Below are 23655 nucleotides of genomic sequence, written 5' to 3' on the forward strand. Positions count from 1 at the left end.
TTTTGTTTTGTTTTGTTTTGTTTTTCTTTTTTGCTTTTTATCCAACACTTTTTGACACAATTTGTTAAACGCTCTCCAGACCAATAAGCACTGCTGCATATTTAAGTCCTGCAATTGATTTTACATTGTGTATTTGAATCTTTTTGAATCTTGAAGTGTATCTATTTATTCTGTTTACTGTATGCCTAAAGTCCTTCATATCTCATAAGATTCATTTTAGGACAATAAACAAAATACCAAAGTTAAAAAAATTAATTTTCTACCAAACTATGGAATCATGGCTAGAGTGTATAAAGTTTTCAGAATCAGAGACACCCACACTTCTCTCCACAACATATGGTATATATGAATATAAGTATCATTTTTCTTTTTTCCCCTTCCTTCTCTCTCCCTAACTCAAATAAACAGAACAATAGACTGCATCCTTTAAATCCTTCGGTTCACTGAGTTTTGACATAAAACTGCCAAAATACAGAACATTGCTATCCACCTCCTGAAGATTCTTTAGACTCCTACGTAGTTCTTCCATCGATGCTCTCAGCAACCACCAATCTGCTTTATGTTACTATAGATTGTTTTGCAATTTATAAATGAGATTGTGCTATATGTAGTCTTGTACCTGGCTTCTTTCAGTTAGTATAATTATTTCGAGATTCACTGATGTTGTTGCATATATTAGTAGTTTGTCCCTTTGTAATGCAGGGTAGTATTTATTCTAAGGCATGAATATACCACATTTTGTTTATCCATTCACCTGGTGATGAAGATTTGAACTGTTTACAGTTTGGGCCTATTGTTGATAAAACTACTATAAACATTTGTATGCAAGTCTAGGTGTGGTTGGACATATGATTTTATTTCTCTTGGGTAAATAACATAGAAGTCGAATGGTAGGCATATTTAACTTTATGTGAAACTGCCAAATGATTTTCCTTTTTACAGTTCCTCCAGGAATGTACAAAAGTTCCAGTGGTTTTGCATCTTTGCCAGCATTTAGTATTGTCAGTATTTTTAACTGTAACTATTCTAATGGGTGTATGGGATATGTTATTGTGATTTCATTTACATTTCACTGATGATTAATGATTTGGATGTCTTTTCAAATATATGTTTGAAATTAATACATTTTTAAGTGGCTGTCAAATTGTTAGCTTATTTTTATTGAGTGCTTATTATTGAGTTACAAACACTTAAGGATTCTTCATATATACAAATTTTTTAGCCAATATGTACCTTGTATATTCTCTTGCTTTCTAAAAGCGAAAGTTTTTAATTTATATAAAGCCTAATTTACCAACAGTTTACTATATGATTTATTATTATTTGATGTATTATATGATTTGTACTTTTTGTCTCTCATCTAGAAAATCTTGTCCTAGTTTGAGGTCTTAAAGGTCTTATATTGTATTCTTATGGTTGTACAGTTTTAGCTTTCTGTTTTGAATGAAGCATTTTAAGTGATTTTTAATATGCTGTAGGGTAAGGATTGAGATTAATTTTTTTTTCTGTGGATAGTCATTTGTTCCAGCACCGTTTCTTTGAAAGATGTTCCTTTCCTCATTGAGTTACTTTGACACCATTGTCATAAATCAGTTGATCATTTTTGTGGATTTATTTCTGGACTCTCTATTCTGCCCCATTGATTAATTTTATGTATTTTATACTTTGGGTGCTATTGTAAATGGATTTTTAAAAGTTTATTTTTAAGTAGACTAATCTTTTGTAAGGACACTTATCATCATCCTTATCTCCTAATCAGAACCTTCACTGATTCCATATCAAATAATGTAGAACACTATTCAACCTAACACTGAAGTCCTGTCATTGTCTAAAATCTTCCTTTACAGATTTATCATTGGCATCCTGTATTTCCAGTGAAGTTAAGTACTCACTGCTCCAAAAGTATACTCCACACTTGCATAAGAATATGATCAAGGATAGGGTGCAAGAATACAGTAGACATGAGGGTCGATAAGTAGTAAAGGACCCTGATAGAGAATTAAGACTCAGAGGGGCGCCTGGGTGGCTAAGTTGGTTAAGAGTCTGACTCTAGATTTCGGCTCAGGTCATGACCTCACAGTTTGTGAGTTCGAGCCCTGCATCGGGCCTGCTTGGGATTCTCTCTCTCCCTCTCTCTCTGCTCTTTCCCAACTTGCACTCACTCGCTCTCTCTCTCTCAAAAATAAACTTTAAAAAACCATAAAAATAAAGAAGACAGACTCAGAGTGTAAGAAAATGCTGTGTGGTTTTGGAGGGTAGAATTAGAATTGGTGCTGGAAGCCACAGAGAAATTTGCTTCAATGTGATACTGCAATGATATAGCTAGATGATACAGTCAGAGAAGGAGGGATGTTCTCAGAAGACCATGAATTCTGTTACTGGCCAAGCAGGGGTTGGATGATCACCTATTGAGAGTGTTATAAATGGAATAATAGTGTCAGGTGGGACTAGACCAAGACTCCTTTATAAAATTCCCCTGGCCCTCAGATTGTGTAAATATATTCTCTATATTTATTACTTTATTTAATCGTTAAATATCATTTTCACAGCCAAAAAGAATCTTTCAGCTTCTGGCCCATTTCTGTTCCCTACATCCAGTTTAATATTTCATTTTATACTAAATTCTTCAACATGTTACTCATGAACTACTGCTGAAATTAGTGGAGGCTTTTAAAAAAAAATTGCAGCAGCATTTCCCATCTGAGGCTCCAGAATCATTCTTCATAAGGTATTATTAATGTATTACTAAATAAGAGAAGCCATTTGTAAGTGATTATGCATGATTATTCTTTGTCACATCCATAAATTATATATTGGGTTCTCCTAGTGGAGTGGATCTAAACTGGTCAGGGCAGAGGGAGGCAACAGCTTTAGCATCTTTCAAAACAATAATTAATTTTCAAAATGCCAAGGCCAATTGGCAGTAGTTAACATTGCCCCCAGAGCATAATCATGGCCTAGATGCCATAGAGACAAGTTGTCTTGTGTTGCCTATAAATGGATTCTCAGGAAACCTAATTTGAAATTACTGCCTTTAATTATACTGCTGATATAAATAACTTTGATAAAATTAGTGCAGCTGGCCTCTTGTTTGTTTTTCCCACTTAAATGCACTGTACAATGTAATCATCTGAAATAAACATCCATTACAAAGAATGCTTCATTTCAAAGAACATATTATTCTGCTCATCCAGCCAATTGTTATTTTTTCCTCCCCAGCCACATTTCAATCTTGCACCTATTAAAGGGATGAACAAATTATCAAGCTCTCATAATGTACCAACTAGTGAATTAAAACAATTCATTGCTGCTGAATAGGGCCATGCATTTAAAAGATTTTAATTCATTTTTCTCCTCAATTACTATGTTTTCTTTTTAAACAGACCCTGCCAGCTTAAAATTTGTTGAAAGACATACTCTTCTCTACACAATATAGTTACGTTACTTCCTAAATAGTTACGCCTCTCTTTAAAAGAAAACAGAAGATACCTCATTCATTTGATATGCTTTTTGACTTCAAAGTCCAAGGAAAGTGTCTCAAAAATTATATAAAACGTTGGCCTCAGTTCGTTTATTTTGTTAGAGAGCAGAATTGCCTCTTTTACAGAGAAGAATGGAGCCCTTTCTCTTGGTTCACTGTGATATGATTGTCATCTCTATCTCTACTGCAATCAGGACAGGATTTACCAAGGTCAATTCAACTCGGTCCAACTATTACCAAGTTCAGTTCAACCCAATTCAACTGTCGCCAAGCTCAATTCAACCCCACAACCTGTTATTAGCTACCTGCTACGTACAAGACACTATGAAGATTTCTAAAATGAGTAAGACGTGGCCTCTTTTCTCAATCTGGAAAAGAAGCAAAAAAGATTAACTGTGGAACATTGTGGCAGTTTGGAAATGGTTAGACAGGAACACAGATGATAAATGCTAGAGCAAGGGTGATACAGTAAGAGAAGTTAAATGGGCCTTGAAGTTCAAAGGAAAATGGCTGTGTGTAAAGCTGAGAAAATAAGATAGGCCTTAAGGAAAATTCCGCAGCTTTCTTTTGCTCTTTTCTCTGTGGAGAAGGGCATAGAAATAAAAGTATGAGACACATTTGGTAATATGATAAATTTTATGTAATTATACTGACAAACGAATAAGCTAGGTTTTGCTGGAACCTAGGAATTAAGAGGAGTGGTTGAGGTATATACCAGAAACGTTGACGGGAGTGAAAACACAAAGGCCCCAAAATCCCAAACCAGTCTCTTTGTATTTATTAAGTAGTCAGGAACCATTGTAGCCTTTTGATAAGGCAAAGGAACTGACTGAAATTATACCTTCAGAAGATAGATATCAAAGCTCCGTAGACACACAGATCAAAATGTAGAAAAATGAGGGGCACCTGAGTGGCTCAGTCAACTCTTCATCTTGACTTAGGTCATGATCTCACAGTTCATGGGTTCAAGCCCCACATCAAGCTCTGCACTGAGAGCCCAGAGCCTGCTTAGGATTCTCTATCTCCCTCTTTCTCTACCTCTTCCCCCCACCCTTGCACTCTATCTCTCTCAAAATAAATAAACATTTAAAAATGTAGAAAAATAAGAGGCAGTAAGAACCATGAGAAATTTTCCTCTCTCTAGATAATCACCTGCATGGTGTTGAGGAAAGGGTCAGGGCTGGAGTTTCATCTTCTTGCAGTGGGACTCAGATTGGGCACCAGACCTGCATGTAGGGGACTCAGGAGATGGGGAATACGTACAACTCCAGGAGCATGGGAGACAGTCCAGGCCAGCAGGTGCAATGGCAACAGCCAGCCAATTTTTCTGATGATAGAGCCCACCCTAAACCTCCAGTGTCTGAGTTTAAGTTCTCACTGAAGCAGGGCCTGGGTGAGACACGAACTTGTACAGATTGCTGGTTTGGGAAGTGTTCCCTAGGCATCAGGAGTGAGGGAGAAGGAAACTAAGACAGATAAAAAGGAGAAGCCAATAGAAGGGTGGTAGTAGAGAGGTCACTGAGGTGACAACAGGGCTTAATTCTACCAGGTTCTCCTTATGAAATGTAAAGAATGTCTCCAAGGATTAACCACCTGAAGAACAAGAGGCTGATGACTTATCCTTCAGCTTCTGCTCCTTTTGGCTGAGGGCTGCCTAGAGGTAACTTGCATCTCTGTACTTTGGGCTATACTTATACACAAGCTTTCATAAAATACCCTTGCTTGCTATTTGGCCAAACTGAACCTGCCATTCTGTTTCATTGAAGCCTCCAAGGCAGTTAACAAAGCCAAGCAAGTTCATATCCTTTATAATTACCATTGGCCTTTACAATACAAATTCCAGAGCTACTGCAGGCTTCCCCATCACCTGTACAACCCAGCAACAGTGACGCTACAGCTCACAAGGCATTATCACCACCCCCACTTACTACCAGGAAAGAGTTCCTGTGATGTTTGACCATGAGTGACTCAGCTCCTAAACTCTATCTTGTGAGTCTGCTTTCTGGTACCATTTCTGCTACCAACTATCTCTCAGTTTGGGATCCCTTCAAATCAATAGTGGTGACTAGACTTTTGGTGCAGGTGGTGTACTTCAGAAGTGATCCCAGGAATCACAAATAAGGGTAAAAAAGTCAATTTAACAGTGCATTTTGAAGTCAGTTATGATTTTTTAAGGCTTTTTAAGTTTTTTTAATTTATTTTGAGAGAGAGAGAGAGAGAGAATACAAGCAGGGGAGGGCCAGAGAGATGAGAGAAAATCTCAATCAAGCTCTGTGCTGACAGCAGAGCCTGATGTAGGGCTCCAACTCATGAACCATGAGATAATGACTGGAGCTGAAGCCAAGAGTCAAATGTTTAACTAACTGAGCCATCCAGATGCCCTGAAGTCGGTTATGATTTTAATAGGACTCCTGAGATATATCCAAAGTGTCTCTCAGAACTTTCTACCTGAGAGACAGGATAGATCATTTATCCAGAAGCTTTTGACCCCCCCCCCCCTTTTTTTTAAGTTTGTCCCTAGAGGTATTATTTCTCTTGCATTCAGGCTTCTGTAGAGCCAAACGGGTTCTCATGGTTTTAGGAGTAGATTGTAGAGACTCACTTGCACTCACTTGAGGGGACATTCTCACCATGAGGTCCATCAGCACTCACAAAGGAATTACTCACTAGGGCTGCAACTATCAGGAGTGGACTGAGGAGATGTGACATGGGGTATCAAAGGCAGCTGTGTGAATCTGTTTCTTTATCTCTCATGATGCATAAATTTTACCAGGTAGCCTGGGTACCATGATGGGTCCTGAAGTACCATGAAGCTGGTATTTCAAGCCAAATCCCCTGCTATGCAATCCTCGTTGACAATCTCTGTTCCGTCTCTGTTTTCAGCTGTCTTTCCAATAGGACGTTAGGCTGGCATAGCTTGGCCTCTGCAGACCAGTGGCGCTCTGCTTGTTTACCTTCCAAGGCCTTTCCAGGCAAGCTGGATTCTGCACCATTAGCTGCCGCTTCTCTTTTATACCTCTCAAAGAATCTAGTGTTGCTCTAAGCCTCACCCCTAATGGTGTGAATTGCCAAAGGTAGATTTGGCTTTCCTTTTTTGAAAGGATATTCAATTCCTCCCAAAAGTTGGTGTGCTGAAAGGAACGTTTTAAGACAACTTATCATGCCACTTTTTTTCTTTTTGTCTAGCCTGCATCTTTCTTAATGCACCATTTGTAATCCACAAGATTATATAGACTCAACTTCAAGATCACTTTCTTCTACATTTAGATTTTATAATCAGCCAATGGTACAGATATTTGCTACATTGTGTCTTAGGGATCCCACATGGCCCCCCAGGATGAAGTGTGGTATATTTTGCACAATATGGGGGTGGGGGATGGGGGGGAACGTGTGACTTTCTCACAGTGAGCCTTCCCTTTATCTTCCTTTTGATTTCTCTTTACTGCTGGTATGGGAAATATCTGATTTTTTTTTTTTTTTCAAAAAATGATCTGTCTCTACCAGTTCAAAATTTAATCACATCCAGTCTTTCAAGCTTTCATCCCATTACCCGTTCAATTTTCAGTGTATACTAGGGCAGGGACCTCTCTTTAAAGTTCTGTTCTGAGAGTTTTTACCAGACTTATTGCTAAGGCACCAAGATCTGGTGTCTGGCTCTTTGTTACAATCAAGCAGGCTGACCTTCCAACCCATTTGGATTTTCACTGTCATTGCCAGGCCTTTGTCTGATAGTCTTCTTTGTGGCCCTCTGTTACAAAGTCACATTGACTTTAACTCTCATGACCCTTGCTTACTTCTGCAGCCTAGCAATATCAGGTATCTTTCACACACTCGTGAAAGCACAAGATGACACCTGGATTTCCTCAGTCTACCCTCATCTGGAGGAATGGGAAAGCTGGCACAGGTCCATCTGCCTCTGTCACTTTTACCCTACTATGCAGGCACTATATTAGGCACTTCCCTTACCCACTGAAAAGCTGATCTGAAAGACATTACAGTCTTTCCAGGGAAAGGAAGGACAAGCATCACGCTCTTGGTTTTCCCACTAACAAATCCTGGTGAGTCTTGCGTGTATCCTGTCCTGCCCCACACCCTCTCTCCAAACCTTGTTCAACACAGGGTGGATAAAGGGGGAGGGAGAACACTGGAATTGTGTAGATATCATGTTGAGTACATGTAATTGAAGAATGAAAGTGAAATTCAAAGAGGCTAAATAAGCAAAGACTTCATCACTTGAATAGAGGAGGGAGGCACGCCTGGATGGCTTAATCAGTTGAGCGTCTGCCTTCGGCTCAGGTCAGGATCTCATGGTTCCTGAGTTTGGGTCCTGCATTGGGCTCTGTGCTCACAGCTCAGAGCCTGGAGCCTGCTTCAGATTCTGTGTGTGTGTGTGTGTGTGTGTGTGTGTGTGTGTGTGTGTGTGTCTCACCCTCCTCTGCTCACGCTCTGTCTCTCTCTGTCTCAAAAATAAATAATAAACATTATTATGATGTTTTTTAATATTAGAGGAGGGGCACCTGGGTGGCTCAGTCGGTTAAGCTTTCTGACTCTTGATTTCAGCTCAGGTCATCATCTCATGGTTCGTGTGTTTGAGCCCCACGTTGGGCTTTACGCTGATGCTGATAGCACAGAGCCTGCTTGGGATTCTCTCTCTCTACCCCTCCCCCACTGTCTCTCAAAATAAATTAACTTTTAAACAAATAATTAATAGACTAATAAATATTAGGGGGAAAATACTATTACTGATTTCTATATTAATAGTTGTCATTTATGACATCATCACTAAAATGATGTATTTTTCCTTTTATTAAAATTAAAATTTTACATATTATAAAATATATAGCCTGAAAACTAAATGTGTCTCATAATCTTATCTCACAAAGATAATCACTGCTCATGGTTGGATGTGCGCTCCTCCAAATGTGTCCGATTCATATGATAGCACATATCATGAAAGCATTATTTACCCAAATGAGACCATACTGCATACAGTTCTGAAGCTTGACTTCTCACTTAAAAAATATATCCTACACATATGTGTGTGTCACTTTGTGTGTCTGCATGGTATATCTCATTTCTTAATATGGCTTATGTATTTCCATGTTAATAACTAAACATTTGGGTGATTGCCAATTTCTTGCTATTACAAACAGTGCTGCAATGAACATTCTTGTTACAATGAACATATCTTTGGGCAATTTTGCAGGTGCTTTAAAAAAACTGATTCCTGAGTAGATTTTCTGATGTGAACACCATAGATTTTTTTTTTTTATTTTAATGATGTTTACCAAATTGCCCTCCAAATATGTTGTGCCCATTTACAATTACCTCAACAATATATGGCAATGCTTAGTTTCCCCCACATTGGCTACACTAGGTGTTATCAATCTTTTTTAAATGTGCTGATCTAGGGGCGCCTGGGTGGCTCAGTCGGTTGAGCATCCGACTTCAGCTCAGGTCACAATCTCGTGGTCCGTGAGTTTGAGCCCCGCATCGGGCTCTGTGCTGACAGCTCAGAGCCTGGAGCCTGCTTCCGATTCTGTGTCTCCCTCTCTCTCTGCCTCTCCCCCGTTCATGCTCTGTCTCTCTCTGTCTCAAAGTTAAAAATAAATAAATAAATAAATGTGCTGCTGATCTGGTAATTGAAAGTAAGTGCCATTGTTAACTGAATTTGCATATGTTTGCTTATTGAGATTGAGAATCTTTTTACATGTGGCCAAAAACCATGTGCAGTTCCTCCCTTGTGAACTACCTTTGTGTTTTATTCATTTTTTTCTAGGATCTACCAATTCTCCTTTTTTTTCCCTTTAATTTGTAAAAAATCCACACGTACTAGAGAAATTAGCTGTTTGGCTATCATATGTGTTATGAAATATGGCATTATAATGGCTTTGAGTTTTGTCTGGGGTAATGTTGGTGTGTGAGTGTGTTTCTTTTTTTATAAATTAGGACTTTTTCTTTTTAATTATCATGCTTACCTGAATCTTCCTATGTTAATTTTTTATTTCATGTCATCCTAAGAAAGGGATTCCTTTCCACAATATTATAAACATACTCAGTTTTGTTTTCTTCTCATATTTTCAGTTTTATTTTTATTTTACAACATTTAAGTCTTTCATTAAGTCTTAAGTTTCCACCTAAACTTCAGTCTAAGCAATAAGGCAGGGATCCAGCCTTACATTTTTCCAGATGACCAGTCATTTCTCCTCATGCTATTTAATAACCTGGCCTTTTCCACTAATTTGGAATGCAACTTTATTAAGTACTAAGGAATGGAAAGCTAAGAGATAAATAGATAGCTAGATAATAGTTTTACACACACATATTATCCTAATTCCTGAAGGTTCATACTATGTGTTGATATCTGGTAAAAGTACTCTAACCACTTATCCCACTTAACTTTACTAAAAAATGTTCATTAAACATTAAAGATGTTTCCCCATGTTAATTTTTTCAACTCATTTTTGAGATAATTTTAATCATATTTAAAAATAAACCGGGGCATGTGGGTGGCTCAGTCAGTTAAGTATCCAACTCTCGATTTCAGCTCAGGTCATGATATGTGAGATCAAGCCCTGAATCCAGCTCTGCACTGACAGCTCAGAGCCTGCTTGGGATTCTCTCTCTCTCTCTCTCTCTCTCTCTCTCTCTCCCCCCCCCCCCCACTCACGCTCTCTTTCCTCAAAATAAATAAATAAACATTAAAAAAAAAAAACAACCAGTTGGGATTATATTGTTTAAACTATCACTTTTCTCACTCCCTGCTACATCCTGGATATATTGAATACTAAATATTTCCCCTGCTTATAATCACTCCTGAACTTTCCAATTTTCAGCTGCCAAAGTAGTGTCTAGTGCCCAAATTTAATCCTTTCCATTTGTTGCTGAATATCTGTCAGTGATACCATTCATTTGAGGATACAATCCAAGCATTTAAATGTGACATATAGGACCTCTGTCTATTCCTTTATCCTGATTTTGTATCACTTCTTATCTCACTCAGCACTCTCCCTGCCCCAGTCATTATAACACTTTGTTCACCTTCACGTTTTCTTGTTCAGATGTTCAAGTGTTTAAATCTCTGCTCCACTCTACATCAAGTGTCCTTCCTTCATCAGAACTCCCATTCCTAGACTATCAAGATATACTAGACTATACTAAAATTGCCTGTTCATTTGAATCTCTTTTCCACTAAACAAGAAACCTCTTCAGGTTTCTATCTTTTCTTTATTCCAAGAACTCACTATAGTATGTATTACAATAGACCCTCATTAATTCATGTTTATAAACAAATAAACCTAAAGTAACACAAGCTGGGGTTAATTTTATATCAGTCAGTTGATCAAATAGATTCCACTGTCTTAGTTGGGTGCAGGTAGTTCTTCTAGAAAGTGATCCCGGGAGGCACTATAGAGTTTGGGAGAAGAAAGACAGAAAAAGTGGGAATGCCAGTAAAGGGATGTGTGGATGAGTTAGGGTCAATGGGCCTTAATCCAGCTTGGGATCTTTTGAGAAACTGAAAGTCACTTTAGGACTGCCCTTTTGGGAGAATGGGAAATCTCTGACATTTATCCACTGACTTCAGTCCAAGAGATGTCCCCAGAGGTTTTAGCTTAGCCTAAGCTTCCACATTGTGCCTGTGTGCAGCCAAGAAAGTACACCTGTACCAAAGACCCAGGGGGTAGAACCTAACAGGCACAGGCACTCAAGTGGGAATCAGTCAGTGTTCAGGTGAACTCAGAGGAAGGCCAAAGGGACAGAGTGGATGTTAACAGCATCAGCTACAATAGCTGATACTACAGCATCTGCCCCAGCACCAAGCTGAACATGTATACACTAATATTGGATATGAGCTATTTGAAGATTCTTGATGGACAATAAGGATGATTTCTATTTCCTTTAAAATACATGAGAGTTATAGACATAAGTGCTCTTTGATTCAGTGTTGTGGTGGACCAAAAACTGTCCAAAGGGAAGCTCCATGTTTTTTAATGTTCTGTGTTATTATTCATTGACAAATCATATTCTCATTGTAGAATATACATTTGCTCAGGCATGTGAGATTATAAAATTTGTTTATTACATTTCAACATCCTTTCCATATGCAGATTTATAGAATCGGCCTCAACAAATCATTAAGTAGCCCTGGATATCCATTATGATGCTCAACATATTTTAGTTCATTTTTATAATGTCATCAGTAATTTGAGGTTACTTTTGGGCTGCATTGCTTTTTTTTTTAAAGAGAATGAGTAGTGAACTTCACTTTTTTCAGTGACTGCTGTATGCAGAACCCCCTACTAATCTCAGTGGATGTATGTAGGATAAGTGGTGCACAACCTAACAAAACTTACTCTTTACAGCATAAAATACAGAAATGCTTATACTTTATGAAAATTGACTATGTACCTATTCTGGTGATGCAGAAATGAAGTTAATCTGAATTAAAAATTGGAAATAAATGAGTTTTGATAGAAATCTTGAAGAACACAATCAAACGTGGACTGGTGTTCAAAAATGGCATTCACATATTTTAAAAATACATTGTTCATGGGTTTATAGGCGAGCCTCTGAAAATTATAAACCAGAAGCATGTAGATGTTAATCCGTCTGTGGGAGCGTGCTGAGAACACCATCCTTCCCTCTGGGCATCCTGTTTCCTCTACCTAGAATATTTTTTATCTCTTCTTTAATAATTCCTGCTTGCCTTTAAGATTGGCTTAAGTCTCATCTCCTATTGTGTCTCCATAGTTTCCTATGACTACCATGACAAATTACCACAAACTTGTTGAATTAAAACAGCACAGCTCTATTGTCTTATGGTTTTGGAGGTCAGACGTCAAGTGTGGGTCTCACTGAGCTAAAACTGAGGTGTCAGTCTGGCTGCATCTTCTGGAAGGTCTTGGGAAGAGCCCATTTTCTAGCCTTTTCCAGCTTCCAGAAGCCACTTACATCCTTGGTCAAGACCCCTCCCTCCATCTTCAAGGCCAAAAGTATAGCATCTTTCTTCCTCTCTGACCTCTGCTCCTATCCTTCCATCTTCTCTCTCTGACCCTACCTCTGTTGGCTCCCTCTCATAAGGATCCTCATGTTTACATTGGGCCCATCAAGATAATCCAGGATGATCTCCCCATATCACTACTCTTAACTTAATCATATCTGCAAAATCCCTCTTGTCATGTAAGGAAACAAAATCACAAATCCCAGGGATTGGGGTGTTGACATCTTGGGGCAGGTGAGGGGGCAGGGGGAGCATAAGACAGTATTATTCAGCCTACTATGCCTCCTCTTGAAAGTTATTGAGTTCAATTTTTGAGTTTTAGAATTAGTTTATCTTTCTCTGGACCCACAACCATCTATCTCTAATATGGCAAATTTTAGAACTACGTTGAAATTTGGGGTTACTCTTTCCACCTTAACTGTTATTTCTTGATGTAAAAACTGTATTTCATCTGTGCAGTCATACTGATCTAAATTTGGACCTAGGCCTCCTCCCTTAGTTTCCTCCTGTGTGAAGGAGAAGTGTATTACAAGGTAGGTAAGAGAACAAATATGAGAGCAAGATTCCTCATCCCAAACCTCTGTCCTAGCACCTAATTGTATGAAGCAGCACCAGTTTTTCAGTTTTCTTATCTATAACATGGAAATGATTACAACATTTAGCACATTCACTTCTTGTGAGCATTAATGAATGGACACATGAAAATTACTTAGAACAGTGATTGCTCTAAAAGTACTTAGAGCATAGTATTCACTCAAAACTGTTAGTTGTTATTATCTCCACCTGTGAGATTATAATAAAGATTTAGGAGACAGTCGATAAAGCCACAGTACAATGCCTGGCACACAGCAAATTCTCAATACCTTCTACCTTTTGATTGATCATCATCATCTGTATTAAATACAAGTTAAAGAAGTCAAATTTAGTGAAGAAAATGCTGTGTTTCAAAGGTAAGTATTTGGTGAAATGTGCTCAACTCTAGGCTAACAATCTGAATTTTTTCAGGCTCTATTATCCTCAGGTTCAATATGGTCACGAAAGGTCAATAATGGTGTGATGGATAGATTTTATTAGTTTCAATGATGAAATAATAATAGTAATAACTATCAGCTTTTAAATACTACAAACTGCTTTCAAATACATTATCTCCTAGGGACTTGATGTGACCTAATGTTTATTCCAGACAGTATCTAGCAGGCTAATGGCTATTTGATTATTTAGGCTTCCCAGATTGGTGTGATCTTGGTCACACAATAGCCTTCATGTCCTTTGTATTATGAAATTTTCAAGTGTTACCCATTGCTTCCAAGGCAAACTGAGCCATTCCATTCAAATGTTTACAGTAAATAGAACAGAAACTTGTGGAATCGTCTTCCTCTCTCATAAATGAAGCAACAGCAAAGTGGTACAGCATCTCAGCTGTTCCAAGTTCCTCAAATAAGTTTTACTTTTGCAAAACGAACTAACTTCCTATATGTTGTGAGCTGCGTTATGAGCAACATGACCGGCAGCCACGTTTGCTGTAATTTTTTAAATATGTGGAAAAAAAGCAAGATATCGACCATGTATTACCTTAACCAAGATGCCAAATTATCTAACTTGTTTCTCCAGGCAAGCAGTCCAACGACAGGGACAGCTCCCAGGAGCCAGTCAAGGTTGTCTGTCTGTCCATCCACTCAGGACATCTGCAGGTAAGTGCTCAGCAAATGATCCTATTTAAATATTTTTTAGACCAACGTTTTGTATTCCTCTCCTGTATTATGAGACTGTGTGGCTCTTGCTTCTGCCTTGCATTGTCCATGGACAATTTATACTGGTTTAATTTTTCCCCCTTCAATGCATTTTCTTCATTTGAACTTTATTTCCCAACTTCTGGTCCATGCTATCATTTTCATCATTCTCTCTCTCTGTTTTCCCATGGCTTTCCTCTCCATTCCCATCTCCCATCCTTTGCCTGCTGCTTTGTCTAGATCTGCCATCTTGCATGACATGTCAGAAGATGCATTTGAGCAATGCACCCCTGTCATGGTGCTCAGCCCTGCTAGGAAGGAGTCTGGTAAGAAATCAGTAAAACAGAGGCCTAGGAGGAGGAGGAGGGCCTCTGAGAGATATGAGCATGCAGAAGAACAAATAAAAGGGAGAAGTGATTTTCACCTCCAGATCGCAAGCCCCAGATGGAGTGAGCTTTACACAGATTCTTCAGATTCCTCTTCCCCAGATGAGAGTCACTGGATTCAGGCAAAAAGAAGAGCCCAAGTTAAATTCCGACTGTCACGAAGAAGAAGGAGAAATAGTAGTAAACCATGTGGAAACTTGGATGGGTCTTCTGCTCCTAATGGAATGGATCTGATAGATTTGGAATCCAAAGGTAAAAAGCAACAAGAGCTGGTTGAACATGAGAGTTGCTCTTTACATCTCTGCAGAGGAAAAGGCACAAGGTACCAAGAATGCAGCCTTTCCCTGCCAAGAGGATCCTTTGAGATTAAGAGATCCTCAAGGAAGCATGAGGAAAGCAAAGGCAGATACCACCACAGGGATCCGCAGCTGTTGCATAGTCTTGGGCATTATGAAACCATCAAGAAAGGACTTTCAGAAGCAGATTCTAGCCCTGAAATATTGGCAGTTGCAGAAGGCAGCAAGTATGTGGCTGCTGCTGGGTTCCAGGTGACTAACTCTGTGCAGAAGCCTCCTGCTACCTACCATGACGGGTCTGATAATTTAAAAATATGCAGGTCAGTCACTATAGAGAAAGGCTTGATGCCATCCACATGTGTTTCTTCCCGCTGTGTGTCAGGTGTGTGTTTGACACCTACCCTCAAAACATAACATTTATTTATACTGTTATCTGTCTGATTGGATGTAAGGTAAGAAAACAAGAAAAGGTGTGGGAGAGAAGAAGAATATGGAAGTATCTAGGGGTCTGAAAGCTGTTCTAGAATAGAATTAGATTTCCCCTTTACCTTTCCCTTAATTGGATAATGACTGATCCTGTTAAATGGATCGACAAACAGTTGGATCTGATACCCATTCTATTTAAGACAAGACGAGTGGAGTAAATATGAGTGAGAGAGTGTATGAAACCTTAGGTCCTTTAATGCAGATTTGGTGAACTGTTAGCATCCTGATGGAAAGATATTTAAGGCTTGGGTTTTTTAAGGTCAGATTTTTGTACCAAAAAAATCTCCTCTGCAGTTGGTGCTAATTTGTTCTCCAATTGTCTGACTCAGCAGGGTAATTCAAGACTGAAAGGACAGAGAAACAGGTCATGGACATATCAGTGGGGGTGCTGGAGCCTTCAGGGAAGGAGAACACATTAACTTTAGTGATAATCATGTACTAAAAGGTGTCAACATGTAGACATTTCATAGCTATGAGACTCTTTTCTCCCACTTTTCATCCATCCATATACATTTTCAGAATAACTTAATGTGAATAAGAATTATATGAATATCCATGCTGGTGTGCACAAATCAGATAATTTTAAACAAAACAGATAGTTTTACATTTTCATGTTATACCCAGTCATTTAAATTGGTTAGATTCTGTTTGGGAGCATATGAAGTTTTTTTGGGTAATTCTTGGTTGTTTGGACTTGTTTTATGAAAGTCAAAGTTGCTTTAGAAAACGTGTGTGTGTGTGTGTGTGTGTGTGTGTGTGTGTGTGTGTGTGTGTGATGTGAATCACATGACCCAGAAAATGCTGCCCATGTCCATTCAAGACAAGACAAGGGGAATTAAGCTCTGGATGTAAATAATATTATAATAGTTTGTTTCTCTGAAAGTTTTATAAGATATTTATAAATTGTTTATTCGTGGATTCATTCAAGCATCTGTGATACATCAATTCTAGGCATTAAAAATATTATAGTACTTGTCCATTCTCTGACATCTTAGAGCTTACAGTCTAATGGGAAACACAGGAACACAATAATTTCACAGTTGATATATAATTACAATTGTGATAAGGAATATGAAAGCACATAACAAGGAAGCTTTACCTATTCTGCAAGATGAGAGAAGAACTCTCTTGAGGAGCTGATGAACTCACTGAGGCTCAAAGGATGACAGGAATGGATCAAGGAAAGAAACAGGGAAGATCATCTGGGCAGAAGGTGGCACAATAAGAAGTCAGGAGGAGGGAAGGAGTTTCGCAATCCAGGGAACTGGAAGTGGGCTTCTGTGGCCAGGGTGTGGTGAGCGAGGGGGATGGGTGGTGCAGAGGAGGAGGGGGGAGGTGGAGAGGGCCTTGTCAAACATGCTCAGAGATTTAAAGGAAGTGGCACCATTTGATTTATATATTGATGGAAGTTTCTTATAATCCTTTGAATATGATTTAAGTGAGACTTTGCTAAAATGTTGGAGGATGGAATAAAACACTATTTCTAGTCTAAACTAAGAACTCCCCACTTACAACCATCTGTCGTCATTCCCCGAATCTACTTCCAACATAATTTAATGAAAGTCAGTTAAAGAAGCTAGTTGTAGGCTTAATGGTAATTGGAGAAAAAAGTAATGCTTGCAATTAAAGTCATAGTGGCTGGTTCTCCTAACTTAAAAGCACTGCTCTGGAGGAACATTTTCAAAGACAGGATATTTAACTTAGACTTCTGTTAATGAAAGTGAGATTGATGGGCCTATAGTTATTATTTCTTGCTGTGGGTTATCATCAAAATATATCCACTAAGCCAATACTAGGGCTGCATATTATGCTAGATGCTGAGGGCAAAATGCAACAAAAGACTTGATTCTTTCCTCCAGTGGCCTGTTATCTAGTGGGAGAAATTGAACACATAAGTGAAAAGATGCAAATTCAAGATAGTACAGGGTGAATTAAAAAGAAAAGAATACTGCAGAAATTTGAAGAAAGAAAAATTGCTGAGAGCTGGAACAATCTGGAAAGCCCATAAGAGGTGGGATTGGGACAAAGAAAGGTAGAATTAGATTGGCAGAGACGTATGGATAGGCATTCTGGGCACTCAGGGCAGGGGAAATACCATAAACCCAGACAGAGATGAGGAAATGACTGTGCACTGAAGAATTTTGTGTGAATTTATATGACTAGGTTGGAAAGTTTACATAGATAACAATTCAAACAAACAAACAAACAAAAAGACTTGTAAAGGAAACATATGTATGTTTCCAAAGAGTTCAACTACGTTCTACACATCTTTGTTCTCAAACTGCCTCGATGAGCCTTTTGATACCAAAAAGGCTGCCTCAAAAGCTGAGAACAGATCAAGGAGATTGTGCTCCCTTTAGCCCATCTTCAATCAGAGAAGCTTCATGATTATCTCTTGTATGTAACGGGGTTCTACATAGTATCCCTTTAAGAAAAACAAATTTCACTGCAAAAAATAATACAGAAGAGCCTTTGCTAAACAGCATAGGCCTGATGAAGAAAAACATATATACAGAGTAGTCCCAGTGTCCCAGGCCGGTGGGGGTAGGTGTATTGGGAAAGGAACCTAGATTTAAGAGAACAGGTTGTAATAAGGTAGAAGTATCCAACTTTGGGGTAAGTAGGATTAGGATAATAAAGAGTGATGAAAGGAAAGAACAGATGGTATACTGGCATTCCACTGGGTGAATGGAAATAATCTTGGTGCTTGGAATTGGTAACAGCATAAGATAAAGGAGTCAAGGAGGACTCCAAACCTTGGAACTTGGGAGACAGTAAACGCTGATGTTACTGACAAAGTCAGAAGAGGTCAGAGGCAAGCTGGTTTTGGAAAGACATGATGAGTTCAATTACAGGCAGGCTGTTTGTGGTTGCAATGACATTGCAGGGTCAGTTGTCCAGCAGATAATATGAGACATGTCAGCGAAAGGCAGGACAGCAATCACAGCTGGTTCTGTATAATTTTTCAAGCATTAGAGAACTATACACAGATCTACACTAAACAATTGCATACTTGCAACTGTCATTAACATGATGTGTTAGCACAGGGCAATAGCACAAAGATACTAAAAATGAAAATCTTCTCAAGGCCAGGGAGGACATATAGATTTGGGTATCATTCTCAGGCAGGTAACCGGGATGCCTGGGAAGTGAATGAAATCTCTAAATGAGCTCATACGCAGGAAAAAGGCCTCCACATGGACACAGCCTGAGCACCAGAGTCCCCTGTGCAAGGAAGAGAAACAGCAATTGCCTGTGAACTTGCACTCTTGCTGCTTCAGACACGCATGGGCAGAACCCGCCTCAGCCACAACCACAAAGCAGAAGAAACTCCTAAGCCCTTCCTCCTTTTCTGTTCCTGGCATTTGGTCCCCATATAGACACCCTACCCTCTTTCCCACTCTCATCAAAGCCTTATTCGGAGAAAGTTTCTCTATTAGCCAATTACAACTTACAGGAAATTTAAGTCATCATGCTAACACACCCATAGCTGTGTAGTGGGAAAGGCTTTATCTTCTTCATACAAAAAAAAAAAAAAAGTTTTTAAAACATGGGTTAGATCATGTTAGCCCATACTTAAGGCTTTTCAATGGCCTCTCAATTGCCCTCAGAGGCAAGTTCAAAATCCTTAATATGATTTACAAGTCCCTGCATGATCTATCTATCAGATCTGCCTCTCCAGCTTCAACACCCACCATTAATGAAGACCTGTTCCTGCTAGTCTGTCTTCAGTTCCCTGAAAGTGCCCAGACCTGTCCCTTTCAGGGCCTAGAATGTCTTCACAGCACCCCCTCTGCCCTTCCCCAGATGAAATCCTACTCATTCCTTTTTAGTTGAAATGTAATTTCTTTAGGGACACCTTCATGATTATCTAAGCAACACTCAAGCCCCCTAGTCACTTCCATGGCATAATTTTTAATTGCTAACATGTAGGTATTTTTGTGATTGACTGTTTCAGATTTATTCCAGTGTCCACAGTGCCTGGAACAGCGCCTGGTAGATAGAATATATTCAGCATATAGTTTCTGAATGAATGGATTTAGAGAAAATGAATTTCTCTAAGGGAATTATTCTTACAGTGTGAAATCATAGCATTAGGTGGTAGTTTACCTCACCTGCTATGGAACCAACATACAAAGAACCTCGACACCAGCAGTGCTCAGACCTTAGTGGACATGAGCATAGGCCACAAGGCTTGTTGAAATACAGATTGTTGGACCCACTCCCAGGAGTTTCTGATTCTCTTCTCTGGGGTCAGGTCCATGAATTTGCATTTCTAAAATGTTCCAAAGCAATACGAATGTGGTGATCTAAGGGGCCACATTTTGAGAACCACTGTTCTATGCTATATTTCTCCTGGGCCTTAAGTGGGAAGAGAGAAATTGAAAGGATGAATTTGGGAAATATAATTATAGTTTTCTATCGTATTCTATTGAGTGATGACACAAATCAAAAATAGATTACTTTCTTGTAGTTTACACTGTCATACCAGTACGTGCTGGTCCTCTGAATCATACACTGACAAAATCCCAACTTTACCAGGAACTCAGATGTCATGGTTTGTCTACTGTGTCTCTTCAAACCCACTTCCTCTTGCAATTACCCCCAGTTCTATCAGTGCATTCACACATACCCTGAATTTCCAGTTTTTGACTATTTTTCTTCTGCTTTGGTTATATCCAGTCGCTAACCAAAACCCATCATTTGTTTCTCGCAAGATGGCTTTTGATCTGTGCCTTCTTTCTCAATAGTAATGTCCCACTTTGACTCGTCTCTACACTTCGTTCTTTCTCACATTCATTCTTTAGCCTATTACCTGCTTTTGTCAGGACCCTTCTGCCAGATTAAAATCAACTGAAACCAATTAAAATGAGCTTAAACAAAAACAAGAAGGGGATGTATTAGCCACAGACATAGGAAATCCAGATATACAGATGACTTCAGGGACTGCAGAGACTCAAACAGTATGGTTCTCTCTTCTCTGTGTGTTGTTTTCATTTTCTCCAACTGCAGGCAAGCTTCCTGTAGATAGCAGAGGGAAGAAACAGTGTGGGTAGAGAGAGTTTTTGGCTTAAATCTTACCAGCCTCAACTTAACTGAAGAGAGACATGTTATCTTCAATCAGTTACATGTGAAATCCCAGGGATGGAATACAATTAGCCTGCTCTAGGTCACATCCTTGGGCTAATCATAGTCACCAGGGGCTTTAGGCATTATGCTTGGACCGAGTCCTTGGGTGGGAAATTTGGATTTAAATCTGACTATTGGCAACCCCTCAAGACCCTTATGAATTGGAGAAAAGACATTTCAATAACAAAAAGAACAGCATCAGTACCAGAAAAAGTGGAAAGAGAATTATAAGCAGGAAAAAACAAAACAATAGCATTCAAATACCATCCAGTGAAGCTGTCCCCCTTCCCAGTGTCTTTCTCTTCCTTTCCAAATGCCCATGTTTAGATGTACTTCAATATCCATCTCATTTTTATCGGCTCCATAAGGCTTTCCCAAACTATTCTGGTCAGCAGTGATCTTTTCTGTCTTCAAAGTCCCACAACCTTTTGTAGTCGGTAGTGCTTGTTTAGTATTCCCTTCTTTTCTTTTTTTTAAATGTTTATTTATTTATTTTGAGAGAGAGAGAGAGAAAGAGAATACACACATGAAGGGGGAGGGACAGAGAGAGAAGAGAGAATCCCAAGCAGGCTCTGTGCTGTCAGTGCAGAGTCCCACCCACATGGGGCTTGAACTCATGAACTCTGAGATCACGACCTGAGCCGAAATTGAGTCGCAGGCTTAACCAACTGAGCCACCCAGATGCCCTAATATTCCTTTATTTTCTCGTAGTTCTATTTTTCTTATATAATAAGCTCTTGAAGTATGAATTATGTCTTATATCTATTTTGTGCTGTCCACAGTACTCAGAATAATTCTGGCATTTAGCAATTGCTCAAACTGAATCCTCAGAATGGCTTCAAAATTAGTGAGTGCTAAAAGAGGAGACTCAAAAACCATGGGGAACAATGGGAATTGGGTGGTACAAGGTAAAAAAAAAAAAAGATATATTTAATTCCATCAATGGTTTATTTAAAAGAGGAAAAGCCCAAAAGTAAATAACTTTTTGTAATGTTTTAGTCTAGCATGGGTTAGATGATGAGATTGAAGGTATACTTTATATTGTTTTGCTATGGACTTCATTATTCATATTCTCATTTTTTTCTTCAAGAAAAAAATTTTTGAAGATTAATTTTAAGAGACAGAGCGAGTGGGGTAGGGGCAGACAGAAGAGGGGAGAGAGAATCCCAAGCAGGCCCCACACTGTCAGCATGGAGCCTGATGTGGGGCTTGAACTCATGAACCACAGATCATGACCTGAACCAAAACCAAGAGTCAGATGCTTAACCAACCGAGCCACCCAGGCACCCCATCTTTAGGAAAAATGTTTGAGGAAAATGAGAAAATTCTAAAAATAGTCTATTTTTGACTTGTTTAATTCTTGCAATTTGCAGTAACTTGAAACGAGGTGAGGAAAAATGGAAAGAGAACATTTTTAAAACTCAGAATGTTCAAAAATAAAATAAAAAGTAAAACTCAGAATGTTCATAGAAGAAAACTACTTTCTGAGAGCAACACAGTCATGCTTTTTGACAAAGCACTAGCATTTATGAGATTGATTTAGATAATTTTTTAATCATAAGCCTGAGCTCCTAAGAGAAGTGTGCTTAAAATGGACCATTTTTATCCCTGCCATCATATCTGTGTATTCATTTATTCATTCATTCACACAGTAAACAACTATTTATTGGGAATTTACTCTGTATCCAGGCAACATTCTAGAAGCTGGAAATAGAGTGGAAAATATAGGAATGGTCCCATCCCCCAACAACTTGCATTCCTGTTGGTAAAACAAATAATTGAACAAGCAATTGTGAAACAAAAAACAATCCATGAGTGAAGCTAAAGGAACACATTACATCCAATAGAAAAAAAGCAGATTTCCCTGAGAAACTAATAATTAACAAGAAGTCCAAAGGAGAGTAGCCAAGCAAAGAGAAGGGATAACCTGTTCTAGGAGAAGGATATGGCGTATGTGAGTGTCCAAAGATGAGTGAGGTAGGGCATAAAAGGATTTCAGTGTGACCTAGCAGCAAGGATGGGGAGGGGAATGGTAACCAACCATGGAGTTCTTAATCAACCACAGATAGGAGTTTGGACTGCGTTTTAATGACAGGGGTAAATTTCTGTAGGCTTTTAAGGAAGAGATGACACTGTCACTTTAGTGTTCTGGAAGACCACTCAAGCTGCTTTTGGAAAATAGACTGGAGAGGGTGAGGCTGAAGGGAAAGAAAACCAATTAGAAAGACAGAGCTGTGTCCCAGGGAAGAGTTGGTGGTGGCTGTGAGAATAAAAAGAAGTAGATGGATTTTTAAAATATTTTGAAAGTAAATCAAACAGAATCTGATGATAACTCACATTTATATCTGATCTCAAGTTTCTGATTTAGAAGACTGGGTAGATTATAGCACCCTTTCCTATTGAGAGAACACTCTGCTTGAAAGTCAGATTTAAAAGAAGATGAGTTCAGTTTTGTACATAATAGTTTGAGGCACAAGACAACTATCTGAAGAGAGATATCCAGGAAAATTCAGAAGAGGCTTTGCAACTTTACATGAAGAGTAGGAAGCCTTGAGCATATAGGTAGTTATTGTCAAGATCTCCTATGGAAAATCTGTAAACTGAGGAGATGATGGCATGAAGAACCCTGGGGAATAGGAACATTTAATGGCCCTGAAAGAGGAAAAGAAGCCAACGGAGAGAAGGAAGAGAATGACCAAAGAGGCAGATGAAAACCTAAGACTGTATAAAGGAAAGAGAGAATGTAATAAATAGGGAGAGAGGTGAATTCAGGGACCTCTCTTTGTTTTCAATTTAGAGAATATTTGAGCTCAGAGAGAGGAAGAGAGAGAAGTTGACAATGAAAAAAACTGATCAGACTGTTATTTTTTAAATCCCCACAGAGAAGATAGGAAAGGATGGAACCCAAAGCCCAACATAAAAAGATTGCCATGGCAAGGAAAATAGGTATGATTTTCTTTGCAATAGAAGTAAAAGAGGAAATGACAGATACCGGGACAAATGTACATCTACAGATTACAGAAGTTTCTTTTTGATGGCCTTGGAGAGCAAAGGGGTTGCTTGCAGAGCCATACATCAGTGAAATTTGAATTTCTGAGAACAACAAATAATTTCTCATTGGGATTCACGTACACTAAAAAAATAC

General features: G+C 38.8%; 1 protein-coding gene across 5 annotated transcripts in view; it reads left to right on the forward strand.

The window, feature by feature from the left end:
* MARCHF1 (membrane associated ring-CH-type finger 1) overlaps positions 1 to 23655 on the forward strand; it is an 853816-nt gene that overhangs the window by 751033 nt on the left and 79128 nt on the right. For 4 of the 5 annotated variants that reach the window (XM_053216753.1, XM_053216752.1, XM_053216751.1 and 1 more), the window contains one exon: positions 14094 to 14173. In XM_053216753.1, coding sequence (XP_053072728.1) covers positions 14094 to 14173 — 80 coding nt within the window. Of the gene's footprint in view, positions 1 to 14093; positions 14174 to 14452; positions 15215 to 23655 lie in introns of all 5 variants that reach the window. The other variant, XM_027068373.2, reaches the window with a different exon arrangement.

The sequence above is a fragment of the Acinonyx jubatus genome, chromosome B1, assembly GCF_027475565.1.
Source record: "Acinonyx jubatus isolate Ajub_Pintada_27869175 chromosome B1, VMU_Ajub_asm_v1.0, whole genome shotgun sequence".
Lineage (NCBI taxonomy): Eukaryota > Metazoa > Chordata > Mammalia > Carnivora > Felidae > Acinonyx > Acinonyx jubatus.